The sequence below is a fragment of the Sander lucioperca genome, chromosome 1 (genome assembly GCF_008315115.2).
Source record: "Sander lucioperca isolate FBNREF2018 chromosome 1, SLUC_FBN_1.2, whole genome shotgun sequence".
Classification (NCBI taxonomy): domain Eukaryota; kingdom Metazoa; phylum Chordata; class Actinopteri; order Perciformes; family Percidae; genus Sander; species Sander lucioperca.
The window spans coordinates 21,404,765-21,427,791 of NC_050173.1; the positions used below are offsets into that span (position 1 = coordinate 21,404,765).

Here is a 23,027-nt window from a genome sequence, read left to right on the forward strand (position 1 = left end):
GAAAAAATTGCGTTGCAGGTCAATTTAGGTGTGTGCCCATAGACTGTATATTAATGGACAGAGCATGTGTGACGTCACCCATTGGTTTGTAGAGATCTGCTATGAGTCGTTGAGTTTGCCGTTACGGGCGTAGCCATCCTGGTTGTGGATGTGACGATTTTAGACGAGAGGGAAGAGTGAGAAAGGAGCCCTTACACTCTACGTTATGTTACACACTTTCACTGGCAATCACATCATAGCCACGCCCTAAAACATCCCTGCTTTCTCGCCGATTTTAAAATCAACAAGACCATAATTCAAAAAATGAACATCATTCTGTGTGGCAGAAGACTTAAAACTAGCGATTGAGACCATAAATTCATTATGAAAATGTTTACTGAGGTAATATATCAAGTGAGAAGTGGATCACTTTCTCATAGACTTCTACAGAAACCGAACTCCTTTCACAACCGCATGTGTCGCTCCCTGCTGGAATTCACATAGAATGCAGGTTTAAGGCACTTCCGCATTTGCAGCACTTCGCCGTACCTGATGCGTTGTCCATTAATATTAGCAGTCTATGTGTGCGCCCCTACATTTTTTGCCTGTGCCACTAACATTTTTTAGTTAGGGGCTACAGTGCTCCTAGTAAAAAAAAGAGCCCTGGTCAGTTTAACACCCAGCGTACTGACCATTAGAGGAATAGAATCGTAAGCCATCTCTGCACTGACTTGCTTGTTCAGCCAGAACATATTCACAGCTGCGTCTGAGAAAAGCTTTTTGCACCGAAGGGTTGGTGACCTTGATAAACTCAGCTGGGAGCTGCCCAATGCTGCTACAATCTCCCACTGGCATGTTCCACTGGATAAGACAAGGGTTATCCACCTTGCTCAATGTTTTAGTTTTGCCCAGCAAGTTGCCTCTGGCCATTACAGGGAATCCTACCACTGCTTTTCTAATCATAAGAGCCACTGTCCCCAACCTTTCTAAAGCCACGAAGAAGTCTAGTGTGTCCTTACATGACCTGCAGGGTCTGTTCTTTTTGGCTTTTACCATATCTCAGCTGACTCATCCAACATCCAATATTCACTCCCCTCTCTTTTACTGCACTCTGCAAGGTGCCAAAAACAAGGGAGGCTCAGTTTACTCTGTGTGCCCCCTCCCTTCCTCTGCAGAATCCCTGCCTTCCACCTCTCCTACCATCACCCCCAAACATCACACAGAAGGTGGTTGCTTGTTGAGGCTTAGAGGGATAGTCGGCTGGGAGGTGAGAGGAAATGGAGAGACAGGGATGGAGGGAAGGGAGGGAGACTCTTCTCACTCTGTTGACTTTGCTTGCTAATAAAAGTTTACACAACATTGGAAAAATGATCTGGAAAGCCATCCAATCCTCCCTTTTACATCGCCCCCCCTCCTCCTCTTTGTTTGAAAACGCATTTGCTCATTAGAGCGTGACATGGCTATCCTTCCTGGAACTACTATTAATAATTTCAGCCAGCTAAAGCTGATGTGATGTGATTTATTATCTGCCATGTCTTTGTCACTGTCAGCAATTACGCCACTTTCATTTTCAGTCCCTCCAAATTGGAAGCTGACAGCGGCGGTTTTTTAAAAGCAGACCACAGCCACATTCTTCCAAACAGTCTCTGTTCTGCTCACTGTCAGTGTTCCTTACTGCTGTCTGATGAGCAGTAAATCAGTAACTTCTCTCCACTTTGTCTTAATTTTTACCATCTATCCATATCTCCGTCAACAGCTATTCTTTGCCTAGTTCACAAATTGTGATTTGTGGGCCTGCAGTGACGACACGGTTTAGCTTGGTTCTTTGGCCTTTTCTGTGCTGTAAATGCATGGTTTAAAGTAAAGAGAGGCTGGAAACAAGTCAGACTAACAGTTTTACTTGCCCTTATTGTTGTCTTTTCATTTTCTTTACACTCAAAAACTGTTAGTTGATTAGTTTTGTTCTCCATTTCTGCATATCAGTCACGCCACATTTGTTTTCCTGTGCAATGTCAAACTAAACTGTCAGAAGGCCAGGCTGCATTGAGGCAATTATCCTCTCCCTCTCCTGGCATGACATACCTTTCTCTTCCCCCTCAAATAAAAATAAAATTGAATACCCCTGATGGCTCTTCAGCAGATTCACTTTCATCCTCAATCAGCGTGTTGCCTGCATACGCTGTGGTTAGAGACAGAGTGTGAATTACACGTCTTATGGGTCTTTTTTTGCCCATTGGGTCCATTATATTATAACTCATTAGACAAAGTTTGGCATCACCTCCTACCCAGCTATGTCACACCCCCTTTACCGTGTCGTCTTTGATGCACTGAGAAGAAATGGTACACTCCCACACCCCCAGTCAAACTCACATACATACACTCACAGTTACACATTCATTAAACCTACACAAAACTGTAACGGTCATCTCTTACATGAACGCCTTTCACAGCAGCCATGTTTTCACATCATCTCCTCCCTGCCCTCGCTGGGGCATGAAATTACCCATGAGTCACCACTAGCGAGTGTCTGCTTTCCCATCCCTCTGCAATGATGATGGTCGCCGCCACCCTGAGAGCCAGTTGGCTCATTTAATCCCCCCGTCAGGCAATATCAAACAGATGTCAGCATCAAAGAGGAACCAATCTATAAATCACAGCTTGTGTGTTGGATCGGAGGCTCTCTTTCCAAGGAGGACACAAGAGAAGAGGGTCCGGGCCAAGAACCACCCATCTTACAAGAAGCAGCTTCCCTCAGGGCTTGTCCATCCACGGCTCGTCACAAAAGAGCCTTTCTTCCCTCTACCATTCCCCACCATTGTCCTACCCTGCTCCCATAGCCTCCTCTCCCAGAGTACCTGAGGTCTCGCATGCACGGATCCTCAGACTGCTCAGGGTATTAATGTCTCTATGAGAAGCCGAAGAGAAGGCCTCCCATGTTAGAGAAAAAAAGAGATGAAGCGACAAGAAGAGAAGGGGATCAGGGAAAAAAATCTACATTGAATTACCAAATGTTTCCTGTGTACAACCTGATCCTTGTGATTAGGTGGTAGACGGGTGTGTTTGTGTGTTTGTTTGCATGTATGTGTGTGTGGGGGTGCGTGTAAATGAATGGAAGTGCTGAAATCCCATCGGTGTGCCGCAGATCCCGTGTCGTCTGCCAAGAGACTGACTGCAGCTCGTCTGCCGCCATCCCGCGCCAAGAGTGTGTGACATGTGTGCACAGATACACACTTTTTTGTCTCATGCTCTTTGTTGACTCTTCCTTATACATATACAGGCCACATTTGATTTTTTTTTTTTTTGCTTCTTGTTAGTTGTACGTTTCCACTGTATGTTTCCACTTAAGACGGCACAAGTGAGTCTTATCAGTGCACTTTTTCTTCTGTATTCTTGCGAGTTCCCAGTGTTTTGGATAAGCAGATAACTTAAAAGGCCTAAAAAGAGCTCTGCCTCAGTAAAACGCGTGCTTGACCATTTGTCTCTGTAAAGAAAATGACCATTATTTCTAAATAACAAAGCCACAAATGTTTGAGCGAATCACTGGATGTGAGAGTGTCATTGGTTTCTTTAGTTGACAAAATAATCCCATTGCCAATTTATAACATACAGATTTTATACTGTGATCTTAATGGAGCACAACTTGGCTATATATTATTTTGAAAGAACAGTTTGATATTTTGGGAAAATTAGCTTATTCGTTTTCTTACAAAGAGTAAGAGGGGAAGATTGATGCAACACTCACGTTGGAATGGTAAATATGTAGCTGCTGGAGCTTAGTTTATATTTAGCTGGATCTAAGCTTATGAACTGAATAGGTGCACATGTTTAGAAGTGCCTGTGATGGACAAGGAGACAGAGAAAGCTTGAAAGAGTGATTGAGTGCAGCCACAGAACTTGAGGACAGCTGAAGAGGCTTCCTCTCCTGCACATCCCATCATTCACTGCAACAGCATCAGAGACTTGTGTCTGCTGGTCTATAACCAAACACAATTTACATCTACCGTACATTCTGTTAATAGGTCAAATTTATTTTCTCCAAGTGACATAATCTCAGCTGACCAGAGCTAGTTATGTGTAGTGTCATCATCAACACCATCGACTGATTTAAAAACATTCAGAAATTGGATGTATCCCGTCCCATTGAAGGTTGTAACGTACAAGAAGCTGCCATGTTATATTTCCTTTCTCTGGTGATGAGCAAGACCAGAGCAGAGCCCCTGGGTGGGAGTGAGTTTGGCTGTTAGCTTGGACAGCTAGTGCTTCAAGGCTGCCCTACAACACACATCCTGAATGTATAGTTCAACGTATTGTGCAGGAATGCTGACAGGCACATTGACAGTAAACACGAGGCCACTGTCAGCCCTGTTAACACGAATGTCCTGCAGTTACCCAAGTAGGAATTGTTAGGATGAGGAAACCTAATATATATAACTTTAACTTTAACTATATCATTTTTAGCCTGTGTTTAAAAATAAATCACTTCATGTACATTATGTTTCTGCAGTAATAGGAGTGTTTTGTATATCTTGTAGGAGTTATGTTTTTCAGCCAATTTGATCTTTTGAAATTTGAATTTATCTGAGCGTAATGAATTAGGCTTTACCTTTCTTTGTTTGGTTTTCATGCACCAGACTCACATTGTCAGTTTAGTTTATTGAAAGGAAACGGAAGTTTGTGTAGGTATAGTTATATAGAAGAGAAGAAGGGGTATGCGCACATTATCCTTTGTTCTCCTCAAGGTCTGGTATTAGTCTGTGTTGATGTGTGAAGTATTTGAGGAATGCTCAAGGTTCCGCTTATCACTTTAATCAGTTTTATCGGTCACTGGGTTCAAATGAACTGTTCCTAGATTGCATCTGATTGCAACAATTTGTGCTGTCTACACCACAAATTGAGCTCAAAAAAAGGAGAGCAGGAGAGAGGGAGGGGGGTTTGAGAAAGTCTAAAGAAACATTCACACACAGCAGCTACAGGGAAAGCGAGGGAGAAAGTCGGTGAGCTATGAATCGAAAAAGCACCCACATTAGCCGAACATGTACTGTTGGACTCGGCAAGTGGGTGAAACCTAATTCTTCTTAAATAAGGTTGGGGAGAACCCCACCTGCTACACGCATGCACGCACACACACACACACACCACACACACACACACACACACACACACACACACACACACACACACACACACACACACACACTGTTCCCCGACTTCACAGGAAGTAGATGTGATTGCAGAAGCATGACCTAACGCCAGCCGGTGTTTGTTTTAGGTCTCCCAGGTGACCAGAGGCTAGAGGAAGGAAACTGAGCCCTCATCACTAGAGACTGACATCTAGGAACATGTTCCTGTGTGTGTGTGTGTGTGTGTGTGTGTGTGTGTGAATAACGCGCATATGGGTGGGTAGCACTGTGACCATCGAGAACAGATGTTTTGGACCACCTGGTGTAGCTGCTTGCAGAGTGCGCTGCACACACTCCCTCACACATATCATGCACGACAAAAACACCCACATTCCTTCAGTTCTTTCTGTCGTTTGTACTCTTTTAAATCTGTTTTCCTGTTTTCCGTAAACCATCTTGTGTCAAACCTTAATTTAAGTAAGTCCCTCATTTTCAAACTGGTCCTCCTGTATCCCCCCCCCTCCCCAGGTGTTGAAGGAGAGTGGCCCCCCGCACATGAAAAGCTTCCTGACTCGCGTCAGTGTGGGGGAGTTCTTTGCAGAGGGTGAGGGCAACAGTAAGAAGCTTTCCAAGAAGCGTGCTGCTCTGTCCATCCTGCAGGACCTGAAGAAGCTGCCCTTCATCCCCATTGTGGAGAAACCCAAGACGCACTACAAGAAACGTACCAAGACCATCCTCAAGGTACTGCAGCTGGGCCGGGAGAAGCTGGGGCCTTGGTGCACAGACACACTGTGCACCAAGGCATCATCCTGTGAATTAAAATGACTTTACCTCACGTTATGCAGAATTTGTTTTTGCAAGGTGCAGTCAACACAGAAGTGTTGCCACTGGTCAGTCATAAAACATTTTAGCATTGGCAGAATTATTCATTGTCACCATTTTACTTACTTGACTGCAAAATGGGGGAAAATTGACATGGGAATCTCACATTCAACAATGTGTGAAATTTGAAAAATGTGAGATTTTTTGTCTACGTCTATATCTTCTGCATCTATCCATTGCAGATGAGCGGGATCTCATTTCCATTCACTCATATACAGACTGCAGACGATTGAGATAATATGATAAATTAATGTGATGATTTGAATTGAGTGTTGTGTGTCTCCTCTTTTTCCCCCAGACGGGACCAGACTATGGCCAGGGCATGAACCCGATCAGCCGTCTGGCTCAGATCCAGCAGGCCAAGAAGGAGAAGGAGCCAGAGTACCTGCTGCTCTCTGAAAGGGGGATGCCCCGACGCCGGGAGTTTATCATGCAGGTAAACAATGTCTTTTTTTCTTCATATTATTTTCATTTTATCACTATTGTCACCTTTCTTTATTATGTGTCCCTACAGGGAATTTGAAGTTTTAGGTAATGTAGTCTAATCTAAATGAAGTGAGATTGAGATGGAGAAGGGTGAATGGATGGGGGTTATGTATGCACAGGAAGAAAATGAGCTCATCTATCACCTGCTGAACAGTGTGTCTACACAGAAGGTGTAGCGTGAGCAGGACACCAGCAGAGCAACAGCAGCTTGAGTGCAATTGAGGCACAATATGCAGTGTTTCCCACACATAGACTAATTTGTGGCGGAGCGACACACAATCAACACCGGCCGCCACATATTGCGTTTCGTTATAAAAATCTTTTTTTACGCTATTTAAAAGACGCAGCGTATTCGTTCAGCTGCATTTCCTTTCCCTGCTCTCCTCCCTCTCTCTGTCGCTCACGCGTCTCTCTCACACACACACACACAGATACACACACAGCCCCTCCCCTCCGCACACAGCGTCTGTCTCCATGAAAACGAGAGAAAGACGGCTGGCGAAATTCACAAGTTCATGAAAGGTTGGTATCTCGTGAACACCTTTACACAATCACACATTAAAAAGTCCTATAAAAATATTTTATATTCTAAATACAATGTCAGTGTGTTAATGTTGGAGTCCCGACCCGACTCTGAGCAAACAAGCGATTGCGCCTGCTTTAGAAAGTTAACTAGTCGCAAGTTTGCGGTAAAATGCAGTTTGGTTGTTGAGGTCAAAACACTATATGTAGCAGCTGTGAATCAAATAAACTTATTATAAATAATGTTATGTCATTTTTTTACTCGTACACTGAATGTTTGCTGCTTCAATCCAGATGAGTATTGAAAAATATTTTCCGTGACTGAAAAAGGCACGTGTTGAGGATGAGGTATCAGTCTGAAACAGAGCTGAACAGTCTTTTATTATGTTATTAATTTGTTTACAATATTTTCAGGCTTCAACCAGTGCTGCTCAAGCAGAAAGACAGAAAGAGAGAGATTCGTTAGGCATTGAAGAAAGAGTAGGAAAGGAGGACAGCATCCAACAGCGTGTCCTCCTCAGTTTTTGATACTTGATTGTTACGAAAATAAGTACCCCCCCCCTTCTAATCTGTGGGAAACACTGGTATGAGTGTAGGTCGGCAGCACTCAGAGCCCAGTACACAATCACTTTAGTTATCTGTGTAAAACGGAAGAAAATAGATTTGAAGCGTAAACATTTGCTTTGGGTTATGTTTATGTGAGTATAGCATGAGTAAAACAGCTGGAATGATTAAAATAGAAGCGTATCTGTTCTGTCAGATGTGCGTGAGACGGACAACTTAAAAAAACGTCCTGTGAAGACACGGTGTAATGGATAAATCAAAGGATTGGTTTATGAGTTGGTGGATGCTCTGTGAACTTGTTGTGGATGGTCCTGAACCAAAGAGCACGTATACACTGACTTTCTTTATCAAGAAGGGAAACACAAGCCAATGGCTAAACAAGAATAAACCCTCTCTGTCTGGCCAAAGGACCCCAGTAGCATTATATAACCTTTTTACACTAGAACACAAGTTTCTTGGTCCTCTCGTGGGGCTATTATCTGGTTTCCTATTTCTGTTATATGTGTACTCTTATCCCAAAGACAAGGCTTGAGGCAATTCAGGCTTAAGAACATAATTATACATTTTTATGTTGTTCTCCTAAGTTCTAAAATTGTGACCTCTCCTTTCTGTTTTCATACATATGTCATCTCTTTTTCTTCAACATTTTTTAGTAATTTCTCCTCTTTTAGCTGTACAGTGGACAATGATAGCATTGTTTTCAACATACAAATGTAACAGCAGTGTAATTGATTATGAAGATGAAAAGAGATGTTAAGACAAAGTGCAATATTAATGCTGTGTCCAAATAACACATATTTTAAGATTAAATTGTTGGCACTATTGTAAAGCCACCAAAGTTGGAAGTACAGTGGTGTCTTGCTTTGCACCGCATATGAAAGCTTGAGAATTGACTTTTAGCTCTGGTTCTGTTTTGCATGTAGTAGGTGATTTATAATTTTATTGGAAACCATCTTGGACCTCCCCTGTTTTTCCCCTTACCTTTCTCTACTCTTTACTCACTCCTCTCTGTCATCCTTTCCAATCCCTCTTGAAAAGTTCTGTTTGATATTCATTATTTTTATCACATGCATATGAAGCTCAGAATAGATGAACATCCATCTTTACAGCCTTGCTTTCCTCTGTGGAACAGCTAACTCTTTTTATAGAATTCAATTGAAATTTCAAGCTGTTGTTGCTAATAAAGAATCACACAGGCTGTCTTCTGTACTACCGAACAATATTAGAATGTGGTCTGTGTTAGTAAGGAGCCAGTATTCATTAGCAGAATAAACTGTCGTGGTCTTGCTGCAGCAAGGACCTTTAACCCTTGGAGTCTTGGTTATTTATCACTAATCTATCCAGTTAATAGAGCAGGGACTTTGCATGAAGCTGGGATGTCATCAGAAATCACAGGTACCTTATTCAGAGTTGCTTAAACTATTTGAGGCCATGCATAAAACAGCCACCTCATTACTAGATGGAGCTAGACTGGGTAAACCCAGCCCGATCTGCCGGCGATTTGATTTCGCCCTGCAGCTCTGGCTGGAAATGTTTATCTATCCTGCTTCTGTTATAAATTTGCTGGAACCAATCACAAACTGGCTTATCCACCTGGCGCGCTATTGGCGGGTTTAACACAATGACAATAGAGAAGCGAAGGCAAGCAGCTTTTTGTTTACATTCAACATGGCAACCACCGGAGCGCAGCAACCCTTTGATGCTGCTGTTGCTGCTTTTTTAAAAAGATTTCAAACTTGCCCTGGAACAATTCCTACAAAAGAAGGATGTGTTTGCCTTACTACCGACAGGCTTTTATTTATTTATTTATTTTTTTTACTACCGACCGGCTTTCGCTCTGCCTCGCTCTGCAAAGTACGTCACCCTGATCGTTGGTCTGATTGGTTGAAGGACTATCCAATTGCGTACAGAGTCATTTGAACTATGCCTGTTGATCACGCCTCTTGTGCAGAGAAAATACAGAGCAGACTCCCCAGACTAATGTTCAATCTTAAAAGATTGAGCTTGGTCTGGTGATAGCCAGACTAAGATGGAGCAGGAAAACAGCAGCTGGGTCTACAAGTTATGAACACTTGTCAATTAGTTAATTGTGGTTAAGATCTTGGTCAGCCTTCAAAACTGCCATTGCCTGTCTCTAATTTATCTCCATACCTTTTACAGAATTGCAAGTGAAAGCTACCTTGTTACCCCATAGTCTCTCTAAGTGCACTCACATGCATAGTAACAAAATTAAGAAAATATTATTAAAAATCCTACATGAATCAATGATTAAAAAAATGTGAATGTGAACTTTTAATTTAGTTTTTATATTTAATTTGATTCCATTCATTCTTTAGTAAGCTCCCCAGCTTACTGGGAAAATTGTTACTGCTTCAGTGAAACCATTACTGAAATGTAGGCACAGTAAATGTTTCGGATCGGTCAGGATCACAAGCTTATCGATAAACCATTTGGTAGTCTTTGTCGGCAGAGATGGCAAAAAGGAAAAGACAGTTGCACTATTTTGATTTTAAGTGGTGATGTAAAGATTTGTGTTTATTTGATTAAAGAAGGGACAATGCAACTGAATTAACATGAGCATAAGATTTGGTAGGGAAACAAATGTATACTCTGCTAGTTGGTTTCTTGTCCTTTACAGTAGGTTGTTGTTGCTACAATCTGTGTGCATCCACAACCCCAGTCAGCAGTCTCAGATTCATGTAAATGAAAAACAACTAGCAAAGCTGGGACAGTCCATTTTAATGTATGCACAACATTTTAACTGCAGTTCTTTTTGTCTCACTCTTCCTGTTCGTCTTTCTGTGTCCGTCTCTCTGTCAAACTCGCTCTTTGTCTTTCTTTTCCGTAATCCTCTTCTTTCATATGAAGAACAGAGCTTCTCTTAGCATCAGGCAGTAATTCAGCCTCAAACCTATTCTCCATGCCTCTTTGATACACACATTAGGCCCTCTGAGTGTGTGTGCGTTTCTTTTGTGCAGTCCACTCACTCTTCTAAAATTTCCACATTGTTTCCTTTGGTAAGCAGCAGGGCTCAAATGAGTCTCTGTTTTCACATCTTTTTTTCTGAACTCATCACTAGTTAGAGAAAGAGGCTCCAGGCAGCTTGTGTCAGGTGCCTTTGAGTGGGTGATCATCTCTTAGAATTTGATAAAAGAGCGATTGTGTTTATTTTAGCAATTTGGTAATTTATTGAGGCTTTCCTCCTCATTGTATGTTGTGGCCTACTTGATGCATTCAGACGAGCACTTAGAGAGCATGTCAGACCACTTTGATTAAGTGCACTGAGGCCTGGCTGTTCACAGGCTTTGGCTCCCAGAATGTTATTTGTACTGTGTAATTGTCTGTTTGCATAACATAACGACGTCTGATATTCTCTTGGAAATTTCTGCTTACATTCTGTGTCGACAGATTTAATGTTTTGGGATCACTGAAAAACAAACACTTCCCTAGGAGCATTTTTGTGTGATGTAAATCGCACGGCCGACTCAGCCCAGTGAGCGAAGAAAAGTGTTCTGGGCTGAAAGGGAATCAAAGTGTGACAGGAAGAGGAAAGTCATGAGAAATCACATTTTAATCTTGTTTTAAGCAAATCAATCAGTGGTTCATTATCACAGGATCTACTGTATCTGTACAGCCATATTGTGAATCTGAAAATAGCGTCATTCTGGATGTCTTTATCTCATGTGTATGTACCTGTGTGTTTGTTTCTGTGCATGTGTTTGCAGGTGAAGGTGAATAACGAGGTTGCCACGGGAACAGGACCCAACAAGAAGGTGGCCAAGCGGAACGCAGCCGAGGCGATGCTTCTGCAGCTGGGGTACAAGGCCTCCACAGTCTCTCAGAACCCCACCGAGGTAAAACTCTACTTCTCTTGCTCACATCAACTTGTATATTTGGTAGCCAGTTGATATACATGTCTCCCGCTCTGTTCGGTTATTTAGGTGGGTAGTTTCTCACAAGTTAAACAATATGTATGAACAGTATGCTGTCGGTGCTCTACTGAGTCGGACTGCAGTTCACAGGGATTTTCATTAACATTGGGAGTGTAGTTATACACAGATCATATAGAGCCGCATTAGGCTATTGGAAAACAGCACACTGACTCCAAACCAAAAATAATACGTAGACTGCTTTGTGATCCCAGTCAAATCTTTGTCATATATACCAACAGGCTGAAAGGCTCTATGATGACAGAGTGATAATAAACATCACGAAACAAATAACAGTAACAGTCATAAGTTACATGAAAGAAAACCTTATTTAGTACATGATGAAAAGCATTAAGAACGTATTAAACCAGAAACACCCAGCCATCACCCATCAATTCATTTTTCTATTATTCAGTTAGTATAAAATGTCAGTAAAACTAGGTCACTCCAGGTTATCACAGGAACTGCCTTCTCTACATATTAATGAACACGTGCACGCACACACACGCACACACGCACACACACACACACACACACACACACACACACACACACACACACACACACACACACACACACACACACACACACAGATGTATATAGAACGTCTTGCCATTGGTATTCCAACCACGGTAGCAGCAGGGCTGCAGGGATAGTGATTGATGGGGAATTGTATAACTGTATACTGAAGGATTACATAACAAAATTCTCTGCACCGCTCATATTTTTTTTCTGCACGCTATCTCATCTGTACAGCACTGCAGAATTCAAGAAATCCCGATACTCAGTCGATTTTCAGTGCAGCTGACATGGTCGACCTATTATGTAACCTGCTCAGCTCCCCTGAACCGAATGTGTTTTGCAAGCAACCATTGATCACCATCATCTTTATTCACCTCATTGGTTTTTAAGCTTAAGGGAGCACATGAAGACAGCGATGGTGTTACATAACCAGACTCTCTGTAAATATTAATCGTTCCCCGGACAGCTCATTAGTTAGATATGTGCTGCTGCATAGATCTTATGAGCTGAAGGATGGCATTTGCTCTTATCAGAATGTCTGTGAAGTTGACTCGTTTTCTCTCAAAGAAACCACAACCCAGTTTGCAGCAGTCAATATCCCCCTATGCCTTCATCCTCATACTTAACAGTCAAGCTCTGCTCTGACATTTTTCAGTTTGGTCTTTTATGTAGTTACCTTTGACAAATTTCTAAAGCTTCAACACATTAGTCTTTGAAAGTGTACACTCTGCACACTGAACGTGCTCCGATTGAATGTGTCAACAAGAAAATGTCAAATGTTGCACACGAGTTATTGGACTTTTGCTTGCATCATTGCATGTTTTGTCTGTTAGCCCTATAAAGTACTATGTTTGGATGTCTAAGGTTTCAGATAAATGAGAGGCTGCTGCACTGGAAATAAGCAGTACATTAAGTCTCACTGTTTAAGCTTATTCCTGGCAAGAGGTGAGACCTTTCTGGTTACACTCAAGGCAGGTTATTTAGACAGAATGGAGTTAATGGCTGATGCATGGCTGTGCAGTGGCCTGATAACTCTGAAAACATCTCTATAAGAATTAGTTGCACGGCCTACTTCTCATTAGATCCTCAGACAACTCCAAGCTCTATGGAATGATTAAACTGTTTGTTTTGTAGGATAGGTTGTCTCTCTTCAGATCTTTCTCTCTTTCTGTCTCTCTGTCCTCCCCTTCTTTAGGGAGCTCTGTTGCACTACATTCCCATCTGTGCAGAAGTGTGAAAAGGCTTCGGGGTGTATTATAAGGGGGGTGCATTTGTCATCTCCTCAGCTGTCACATACATTAGAAATTATTTGTTTTTCTGTTTCACACATGTGTGTTTGTGGCTGTGTGTGTTTATGCAGGCAGACGTGCATACCACAGCAGAAGTAACACATTGAATAGGAGCCTTTTTTCTGACAACACCCCTAATTAAGCTGGCCTAGACAGACACTAGGCTCCTTAAGCATCCCCTCCTGTGAGCGCTTGTCTCTTTGTGGTCCAAACAGTAGGAAGGAACTCGTCTGACATGCGTGAAGAAGCTGTCTGTTCAAGAATCTACATCTCTCTTACCCCCCCCCCTTCCCTCCTTCTCTCTGCATCACTACAGATGGACAACAAAGGCTGGAATGGACAAAAGGCGTCATTTACCGAAGCGACGAGTAACAGTGAGTATCCGCACGTCTCCCTGTGTGTCTATCCATTTCCCTCTCCTCCTCCTCTTTGGCTCTCCATCGCTCCCTCTATTCCACAGGTGGTTTTAGCCACCGAGATGGCCCGGCGTTTAATCTCTGTGACTGGTCAATGGGCTTCTGACTGTCAGCTTAATTGGCCGTGCGTCCTCGTGGGGAGCCTGCGAATTAAGGTTCATTCAGACACTGAGGCCCTCCGGGGAGTCCCCCCACTGCCTTCCTGTGCAAAAAAAACGTAGCCTTTCACTCAGGATTAACACACAAGCACACTGGAGCACAGATGCTCACACACACACACACACACACACACACACACACACACACACACACACACACACACACACACACACATATAATCCTACACAGAGAGACACAAAACAGTGAGGCAGGATATATGATGGTATAACATGAGGATATACATGAAGCAAGATATATCTCACTTAACTGTGTCTCTTCCACATACCAACTGTAGACAAAATAAGATAAAGACTTCGTGAAAAAGCACCGGAACTTTGAAGTTACTTAATCATCATTACAAACAATGCTACAAAGGAAGCTCATATTAACCCATTATTGATGGAGTATAAAGCACAATAATAAGACCTTTACACCGTATGTATACCATGTATCTCTAGCATTTCCATTTTGATTAGCTTGTGACTGCTGTTCATCTTTGTTGATGCAGTTTGCAGTACTTGGCACATCAACATATTAAATGGTGTTTCCCTGCAGGTTTTGGTGAATCCCTGACTTTTTATTATGCTGAGGTTTGCGTGGAGCTCATAGTGCATTGAAAACTAGACCCATTTTATAACTGACAAATGCTGCTAGTGCTGCTATGTCATACAAGATTCCCCCTTGCTGCACTAAGCTGGCAATAACATGTTTATATAACTGCATGTAAACATGCAGCTGTCTTTGTTCATCTGTCTCTGTCAAAGATGAAACTACATATGAAACAAATGGGAGACATGGTAAAGACAGCCTCCTTAGCCATCAAAAACCCTCCACTTGTGGACATTTTTAACTGTAGACAAATACAAAACAGTTTCATGATAGGATTTATGTATGAATTTCATGGGAATGTGATGGCCTTAAGGAACATTTTATTTATAGGGGGGGAAGGACTCAAGGACCCTTCACTGAAAAGTGTAAGGATGCAGTTTTGTAGGAAACAGCTGGTGTCTATCAGCTGTATCTTTTAAGTTGGCTGTCTTGTCTGTAATCACAATCACAAAAACAATGAAAAAGCCTTCCTCTTACTGAAGTCAAACGCTATTTCAAGACATTCTATTTTCAGTTGTCTCCAGAGTCTGGCAGCAATGTTAGTTTTCCCATTTATTCCACATGGTGTAGCAGTTAAGTAAGTTCATATTTATTACAGGTGTAATAAGTTTTGCAAGGAATTCATAGTCATGGAGTTGCTTAAGCTGATCAACGTGCAATCTGGATGGCAGCAAAGTAAATGTCAGCAGCTTGAGAAAGTGCAGTTTAGGGGACAAATTAACAGTGTGTGAGATGTGGAGCAGCAGAGTGAAAAACAAAACAGATAGCCCTATTAGATTTGAATGTGCTGTCGTCACTTGGGTCTAATGAAGGCTTTTGGCGGCACTGCAGTGCTCTGACATGGGGTATCCAGCTTCAGTCTAAGGAGGAGAATGAATGTGATATTTCACATTTTGAATGTTGAGTACAAAGCAGATTGGTAAGACTCTGACTTCTTGTGTTTGCTCATTGCTGGTCCAGACTCGATACACAGAATCCAGTTGAGAACTGAGTCACTGCCACAACTTTAATAGCACTCATATGTGTGATTTAGTACAATTCTCTGAAAGATATATCATCTAGATGATGTTTATAGATAAATGGTTGTTCTCTTGGATAAGCTATTTTGGTGGTTGTGGTTTCTATGGTAGCCCAAGCTCCAGGCATTGCCCAATACCTCCAGAGCAGAGCCCCGTGGGAAACAAAGTCTTCCTTATTTGGTGATTATTCCTATTGTTGGCCTTGAGCGTGTCTTTGGTCCTGTGCCATTCCCACTCATAGTTTATCTCTCACTCAGTGTGAGGCGTAACTATCTGCTAATTACCTCTTTAAAGTTGCCCAAACCACACAACACTCACACGACGCTAATGTCGGAATAATGTTTATTGCATAAACAACATTTACAACTCATTCAAACCGATACAGCTGGTCTCAGTTTTCTGTGTGTCTATGATTGCTAAATGGAAGATGTTTCTGGTCTGTCCGTTGTTTTGATAGACTATACGGTTTATTGAATAGAAGTGAGCATATCTAAACCAGTTTGCAGAATTGCAGCATACTCAGTAAAAGTCAGCTCTGGCATCAGAATGATTGTAACATGTTTTATACGATAGACAGTGATAATTTGTTATTTGTGCTTCATTGTGTTTTTTAGAGAAAATAAATGGCAGATAATTGTTTGTCAGCTCAATTTAAACTTTACAAGTGTTTAAATTACAGGAGCTGTTTCACAGCTAAGTTGCTTTTCACTATTAAATAGAATTTTACAAGGATTACAAGTCAAAACAGATGACAATCTTGTTTTTGCTGACCTCCAGTGGTTTAATTTCTCACCTCGCTGCAGTAGTGTAAAGTGTACTCCAGGGTATGTCAGTACACTGTGACATCATTGTGGGTGTGGTTACAGATTCAGCAGAGCACACTTCTGACCACACCGAACCACACCCTTCAGCGATGATGGCGATGGGGGCAACAGACTTGAAGTGTTCAGCCAGAGAAAGCAGTGAAACACTTCTGGGGGTGAAATGGGGGGGTAAAATATTCAGCTGTGGCAAGGTTGTGTGTAAAGCTCCTTTTGTATGAAAACATGCAACCGATTAGGACACATATGCAGGGGTGGAGAAGATTAATTGAAAGTGGTTTGGAGTGCACGCTCGCGTGTCACTCAAGCAGTCAGCAGCTGGCACGCCCCCGGTGACGTGAAGCGGAGTGCACTGAGCAAAAGTCTGCTTTCCTGCAGCGCACAAATATTCGACTATTCCCTACAAAATACAATAACATGAACAAAATTGCCCAAAAATCGCCTTGCTGGTCTTCGTTGTCTTTTCTAGTGTATCTTTAGGATCCTGAAGTTCTCCAGCAAACTTTGTCCAAGGGAGGAGTAAAACTGTTGCATAGTAACACAAGGGTCCCTGCCGGCCATCCTCTGCACTCATATTTTGGGATGAAACGTAGCTCTTTTGCAATCCAAGCGAAAAGAAGAAAGTTTTTGGGCAGCATTTCGCCCCACAGCTACTGAAGCTGAAAAAGCAGTTCTTCCTCACCACCAACTACGTAACAGCGCTAGTGGCAGGAAGAACAACAGATTTTGCACCTGCGCCAAAGAGACACAGAGAACATCGGCAAGAACTGCAGGCATTTTTCACACTATATCCCTGACTCGGATAGATACAGTAGCGATTATGTTGAAAACTGGCAAATTTAAGAAATCCCTTTAAGATTTCAGCCCTGGTTGCTTTACAGACACCTTATGTTAGTGGTGGTAACAGCAAGTGTGTTTTAATAGTACAGGTCAGTTCAAAATGACACCTGTCAACAATTACGAGCAGCAAACGCACCAAAAGACGAGCAACTTGTGTATCTGATTCATATATGTTTTAAGAGAGCTGGATATTATTTAGCTTGTTTTCTTATAAAAGAGACGTCCAACATTCTTAATTTCATTGAATGGCCGCCATCTTGGAGTCTGGCATACAGTTGTCTTCTGTTTTTTGTGTATCCCTTGTGCATGGGTATGTAATTTAAATCCTGCGCAGGAAAGGCGGACTCCACCAGTAACAGTAAAACCTATAATAAAGATTCACTTACAGAATGTGTTGCACAATGGCTGTTAAAAAACATCAGCCATAAATACCATAACAAATGAGTGTGATATGGATTATAATGGTGTGGTCCAGAAAATGGGTTAATTGTATCATTGTGGTTGGTTGTACCTGAGCTAACATACAAACTGTTCTTTAAACACCTATAAAGTCATTGGCCAGCTGCACACCACATAAAGAGCATTGCCGCATTTTGTAAAGCCAAGCGGAAGAAAATAGGTAAATGTGTTACAGGCTATCGCTCTGTCCTTCCGTTCTTGCTCTTCCACCAAAAACACGCGCACACCTCAGGCTCCCACAAGCACTCGTGTGTGTGTGTGTGTGTGTGTGTGTGTGTGTGTGTGTGTGTGTGTGTGTGTGCGTGTGTGCGTGAGATCTCTGGGATGCAGTGCTACAACAAACAGGGTGGCTTGGAGACAGGAAGGGAGTGTAAAAAGAAGTAAGAAGAGAGTGATTTTTCTCCCTTCTATTCCCATGGGTATTGCAGCAGGGCTTTTCACTCGAGTTGCCACATTTCATTTCCTGCTGTGCATATGTGCGTGTGTGTGTCTGTGCGCTGTGTGCATGTGTGAACTATGTGAAGGTCTTGCTCCACCGTGGTGATTTATAGCGGCGGGCTCTGGCCCTATCTGTTTTCGATCAGTCTCATGCTTGGCTCTGGCTTCCCTCCAACGCTCCCCTGGCCCACCGGACGCCGAGTCTGGGTGGGACCCCTCCAAAACTGCCTGGAACCAACACCACAAACACACTCTCCCTTACTCTTTCATTCCCCACTTCTCAGCCTCACTGTGCTTCTCCCCTGCTCTCTCCTGTCTCTAACTTGCTCCCACTTCATGTACACAATTTCACAATCTTTTTACCCAACGTCCTCACGCACAAACAAAGTCGGTCACTCTTACTTATCTCTCTCACTGTCTCGCCTTCTTTGTCTCACTCTTGATCTTTCTTGCTCTCACGCTCTTTCTTGCCATCTGACACCAGATTCGAGCGCTCAATCACATGCAAACATGCAAACATCCTCACAGGCACGCCCGCGCACACTTAGGCAGACAATCATACACACTCACACGGATTACATTCACCCCACCCCCCCCCTCTCCCCCACCCCCCAACACAATATTCTTTGTCCACAGCTGATGTCATGTTGGCTAACACCTTTCATTTTTTGTGATGCATTCAGAATGTGCAGGCCTGTGAGTTTTACTTGCGTAAATTCTAATTAAAGTTGTCATCATGATTGGGAGGGGGTGGGGGGGGGGATCCTAACAGTTGTGTCATTGCTGGCAATGGGCAGTTTGTTGTAGTATGAGTAATAAGTCCTGGATTTTGTTGCTGTTTCCTTCAGCTTTTCTGTTCCTTTGGAAAGGAACGCAAACTTTATTGTTCATAATGGGAAATACTGTCTGCAGGGTCTCAGAAACCTGAGACAAGAGTAAGCTACAAGTGCGCAAAACTCTCTGTCTTTGTGTGTGTGATGGTAATGTTAACTCAAACAGGAAGTGGCCTGTCAGTCATGCGCTCACTCCAGCGCTTTCTCCCAGCTGTTGGCCTGTACGCACACACAAACAAGCACACACACACACACACACACACACACACACAGCTGGTCTTCCTGTCTCTAGTGACCTTGGCTGGGCTTTGGAGGCTCTGCATGGTTTTCATATCCACTCATCTCCACCTCCTCTTCCATCTGATCTGGCTTCCAGCTCATCCTTCTCTTTTATCCTTTCTCTCCTTTCATATCTCTTTTTCATTTTCTTTTACATCTTATATGCTTTCCTCTCACTTTCACTGCTGCCACAAAGTGCCGAAAGTATTGAGCCTCAACCCGTTGGTGTTTCCTCCTTCCACCTGTCACGACCATTTCAGAACAGTGATGTCAGAGTACAAGGAAGCCAACATAAACGAATGAGATTTATCCAAATGGTCTGGATCGGAACAAAGTCTTGGAGCGCTGTTGTGCTCAGCTGGCTAGAACCGCAGCATATCTGGATCGAGCTGCGTCCTGTTAAACAAAAGCTGGTCAGAGTTGCCTCGGGCCTGTCGGATCCAAATCACTCAGGACATTTCCTCGAGCCACCGAAGTATTCTCACAAGAACCTCGATCTGAGACCAAACCTGCTTTCTAGTTCTGTTGGGTTGGCATTTGAAGAGATATAAGTGAAGCAGGATACCGGTTAGCTGACAGCGCTGTTTCCCATCAATGATGAAGTCATAGCCACTCTGTTGATATTGGTAGATGCTCCGTTTGTGTTTGTGTTTGAGAGTGAGAAAGAAAGAGGCTGTGTGTGTTTCCCAGCAGACACTTTGATAATGCTCGGAACTGCCAAACCACATGAAACTGTCATCTACGTTCGGTGATGGAATGCCAGTTTGGGAGCCAGCACACACGCTTGCACACACACAAATGGCCACAGTTAGGCACACACACACACACCCCGGCATTGTCTGGTTGTGAGTGACAGATGAATGTGTGTGCACTCCTTTAAACAGTTAATAATGAGAGCCATAATAATCCTTTTTCTCTCTTTTTCTCTGTCCCTCAATTTCCCACTTTTGTCCCTTTCTGCTCCTTTATAAACCATCTGACCTCATCTATACTCAAACATTATTTATGCCCATTCCATCTCTACCTGGTCTCTCTCTCCTCATCTCTGTCCTTTTATCCATTCATCCATGTCTCTCTTTTTTCTCCTCCTCTCCCCCTCATCTCAATCTCCATCCATCCTCCCTCTCCCTTGACCCCTCCAGCCCAGAAGGGTCTGCTCCACCTCAGCCCCGACGTCTACCAGGAGATGGAGGCCAGCAGGAAGCAGGGGGGCAGTGCTCCGGGCCCAGGCTGCAACAGTGGAGGCTCTGTCAACTACATGGCATCCAAAGACATGGGGCCTTGCTCTGCCCCGCTGCCCCCAGGACACTCTCCATACTACAGCAGCTCCTCACCCAGCCCAACCGCTACCATGGCCAGGGAGCTGCTGCTTAATGGTCAGTCACCCACAGCTGATGCCTCCCTGCCCATGAAGGGGAAGAACTCGGCCCTGCCCTGCGGCGTCTCGGTGCAGCCTGCACAGCAGCTGGACTACCTGGCTCGCATCCAGGGCTTCCAGGTGAGATGCAAGAACATGGACATGCTACTTCAAGGGTGTCTGTAGATCTTAAATGTGTACAGTAAATGGAAATTCTAGTATTATACAACTAGAATCTTACTTCTTTTGTTTTAGCAAAGTCCAGGTTAGGCAAATGTATTTGGAAGAGAAAACAAAGGTAAATGGTACCCAAGCTATCCATTGTAAACATCCATCACAGTTTCCAAACTGACTTCCTGGTGTAGAATTTAACCAATATAACTTATACAGGGTTTCCCCCAAGAAATTCGTTAGCAAAGGTTGTAAGCTACTACTGCAAAGCATTAGGATGTGATTGATCAATCACCTGCTAAGTCAGACAGATCCTGATGCATATCTTTTTGTTGTCAATGTAGTGCAACTGCACATTGGCCTAAAGCTTAATAAGCCTAATATTATATTTCACAAAACAAGCCATTTTCTCTGACATAAGGGAGGTGATTTTTATTTCAGGCAAGCAGGGGCACCTCCACCACAAAAATCTGCAGAAAACCTGCCTACTGTGGTTGTCCATGCGCACAGTTTTCCCTGTGCAATTTTGGCTTTGTATTTTGTTTCTGATCGCCTGACTGCTCGGTTTCTTGCCCCATTGGATTTAACCATGTTATCAGATCTCAGCAATACACTCATCATAACTGATTGAAATGATGGCCACAATTAGGAAAGTGAGACTTTAGTTGTATAAAAGCATAATTAGCAACCAAATATTGGTGCTTTTTTTTCTTATGGGTAAAAGCCCCATCAAGGAGGCCTCCATGCTGATAGGCATACAATAGTTTCCAATTTCACATTAATTCCACCTGTGGAATGTAGGCTTGTATTAACTGCCATGAATTAGGCCATAAAAGTCATAATTTAAACTTGGTTAAAGTTGCAGACACCCTGTGGTACTGTCATACAGTTTACACACATGTTCAAGTGACAGCACAGATGTTAGCATGATCATTCCTGCTCTGATTCTTCTTCACTTGGGCCATGCTGTAAATAAGAATGTGTTCTTGGTCAACCTGTATGGGTATGAAGAAAAAAAGTTGCACACAATTCCAGCGGCACGCACACACACACCTCTCCACATAAGTGATGCAGGCTTTCTGTATCTTTCTAAAAACCCATGCACTCTACACACAAACATACATACAGCAGTTACAGGTGATTTGTGGTGGAGGAGACTTTCCAAAAAAGAGAAAGGAATGAGAGTGGTGCTCCTACAGGAAAAGTGGTCCGTTTTCTGTTTCTCACTGTGGACATTATTGGCAGGCTATGGATTTAGAGCTGGAACTAAACCTCACAGGTGCTTCTGTCATTACCAGACAGGACACACACACAACAGAATCACACACTCGCTGTTAGCACTCTGTGTGTGTAAAAGAGAGACAGCCCAGCACAGTGTAAGTTTTAATCAGTGCCGGCCGATCTGCGGTGCATACCATGCCACTGATACCAGTGCCTGTTCATTTAAGCTGCAGATGCTTTTTATCAGTTTGAGCGAAAACATTTTATCTTAACCTGCTGAGGGTTCCTTTGAAAGGCCTTTGTTATTGCTCTGAGCCTTCCTGTGTGTGTGTAACCTGAGAGAGCTCTGCTGCCTGGCCAAGCCCAAACACACTTGTACATATGTGCACACACATACACACACAGCAGGTTCTGTTTACTGGAAATGGAAGAGTTGGGCTAAGCCTGTGTGTGAAGTTTAAGTCCTTGTCGTTCTCATACTTCCCAAACCATATCCCACATTGCATAAATCTTAGTATATGTACTGTCTATGCATCTTTACATGCATTGATCTGAGTAAATAGTAAAACATATAAGTTAAACATGCTTGTGTGTGTGTGTGTGTGTGTGTGTGTGTGTGTGTGTGTGTGTGTGTGTGTGTGTGTGTGTTTCTTAAGCGAGGAATTCAGGCTGTAATTGAGCCATGCAGACAATATGTGTTCTATTGAGGGGATGTTTCATATCATGCGGGTTTGTAACGAGAACCTCTGGTTGCCTACAAAGCCATGTTAGGCCAACTTTTAAGGCTTATGTATTCTTATGTGTTTTTGTGGGATAAACCACCACAGATTTAAAATGTTTTTGCCAAAAAATGCACTTGTCTGCTTTTTTACTGGACACGTAATGTGCCGCTTTGTGTCGAGCAGGCTTTCCCTCGACCACACTCAACAACAAACGAGCGCTTAGATCCACCGTAAGATTTTTTTTTTTGTAATTTGATAATAATCTCCTTGTCTGATTAGTAACTTTGTTTTTGTAATGTAATTATGTTGTCCAAGTGAGTGGATTACAGTGAATGCCGCAACACTGGATTAAAGCAACTAAGAAAGCACTGAGGACATTCTCATAGTGTC

At 42.9% G+C, this 23,027-nt stretch overlaps 1 protein-coding gene across 2 annotated transcripts in view; it reads left to right on the plus strand.

The window, feature by feature from the left end:
- stau2 (staufen double-stranded RNA binding protein 2) overlaps nt 1-23,027 on the plus strand; it is a 95,694-nt gene that overhangs the window by 32,458 nt on the left and 40,209 nt on the right. For both annotated transcript variants that reach the window (XM_031282003.2, XM_036000313.1), the window contains exons 8-12: nt 5,628-5,840; nt 6,280-6,417; nt 11,279-11,407; nt 13,610-13,667; nt 20,309-20,664. In XM_031282003.2, the coding sequence (XP_031137863.1) occupies nt 5,628-5,840; nt 6,280-6,417; nt 11,279-11,407; nt 13,610-13,667; nt 20,309-20,664 (894 nt within the window). The remainder of the gene's footprint in view (nt 1-5,627; nt 5,841-6,279; nt 6,418-11,278; nt 11,408-13,609; nt 13,668-20,308; nt 20,665-23,027) is intronic.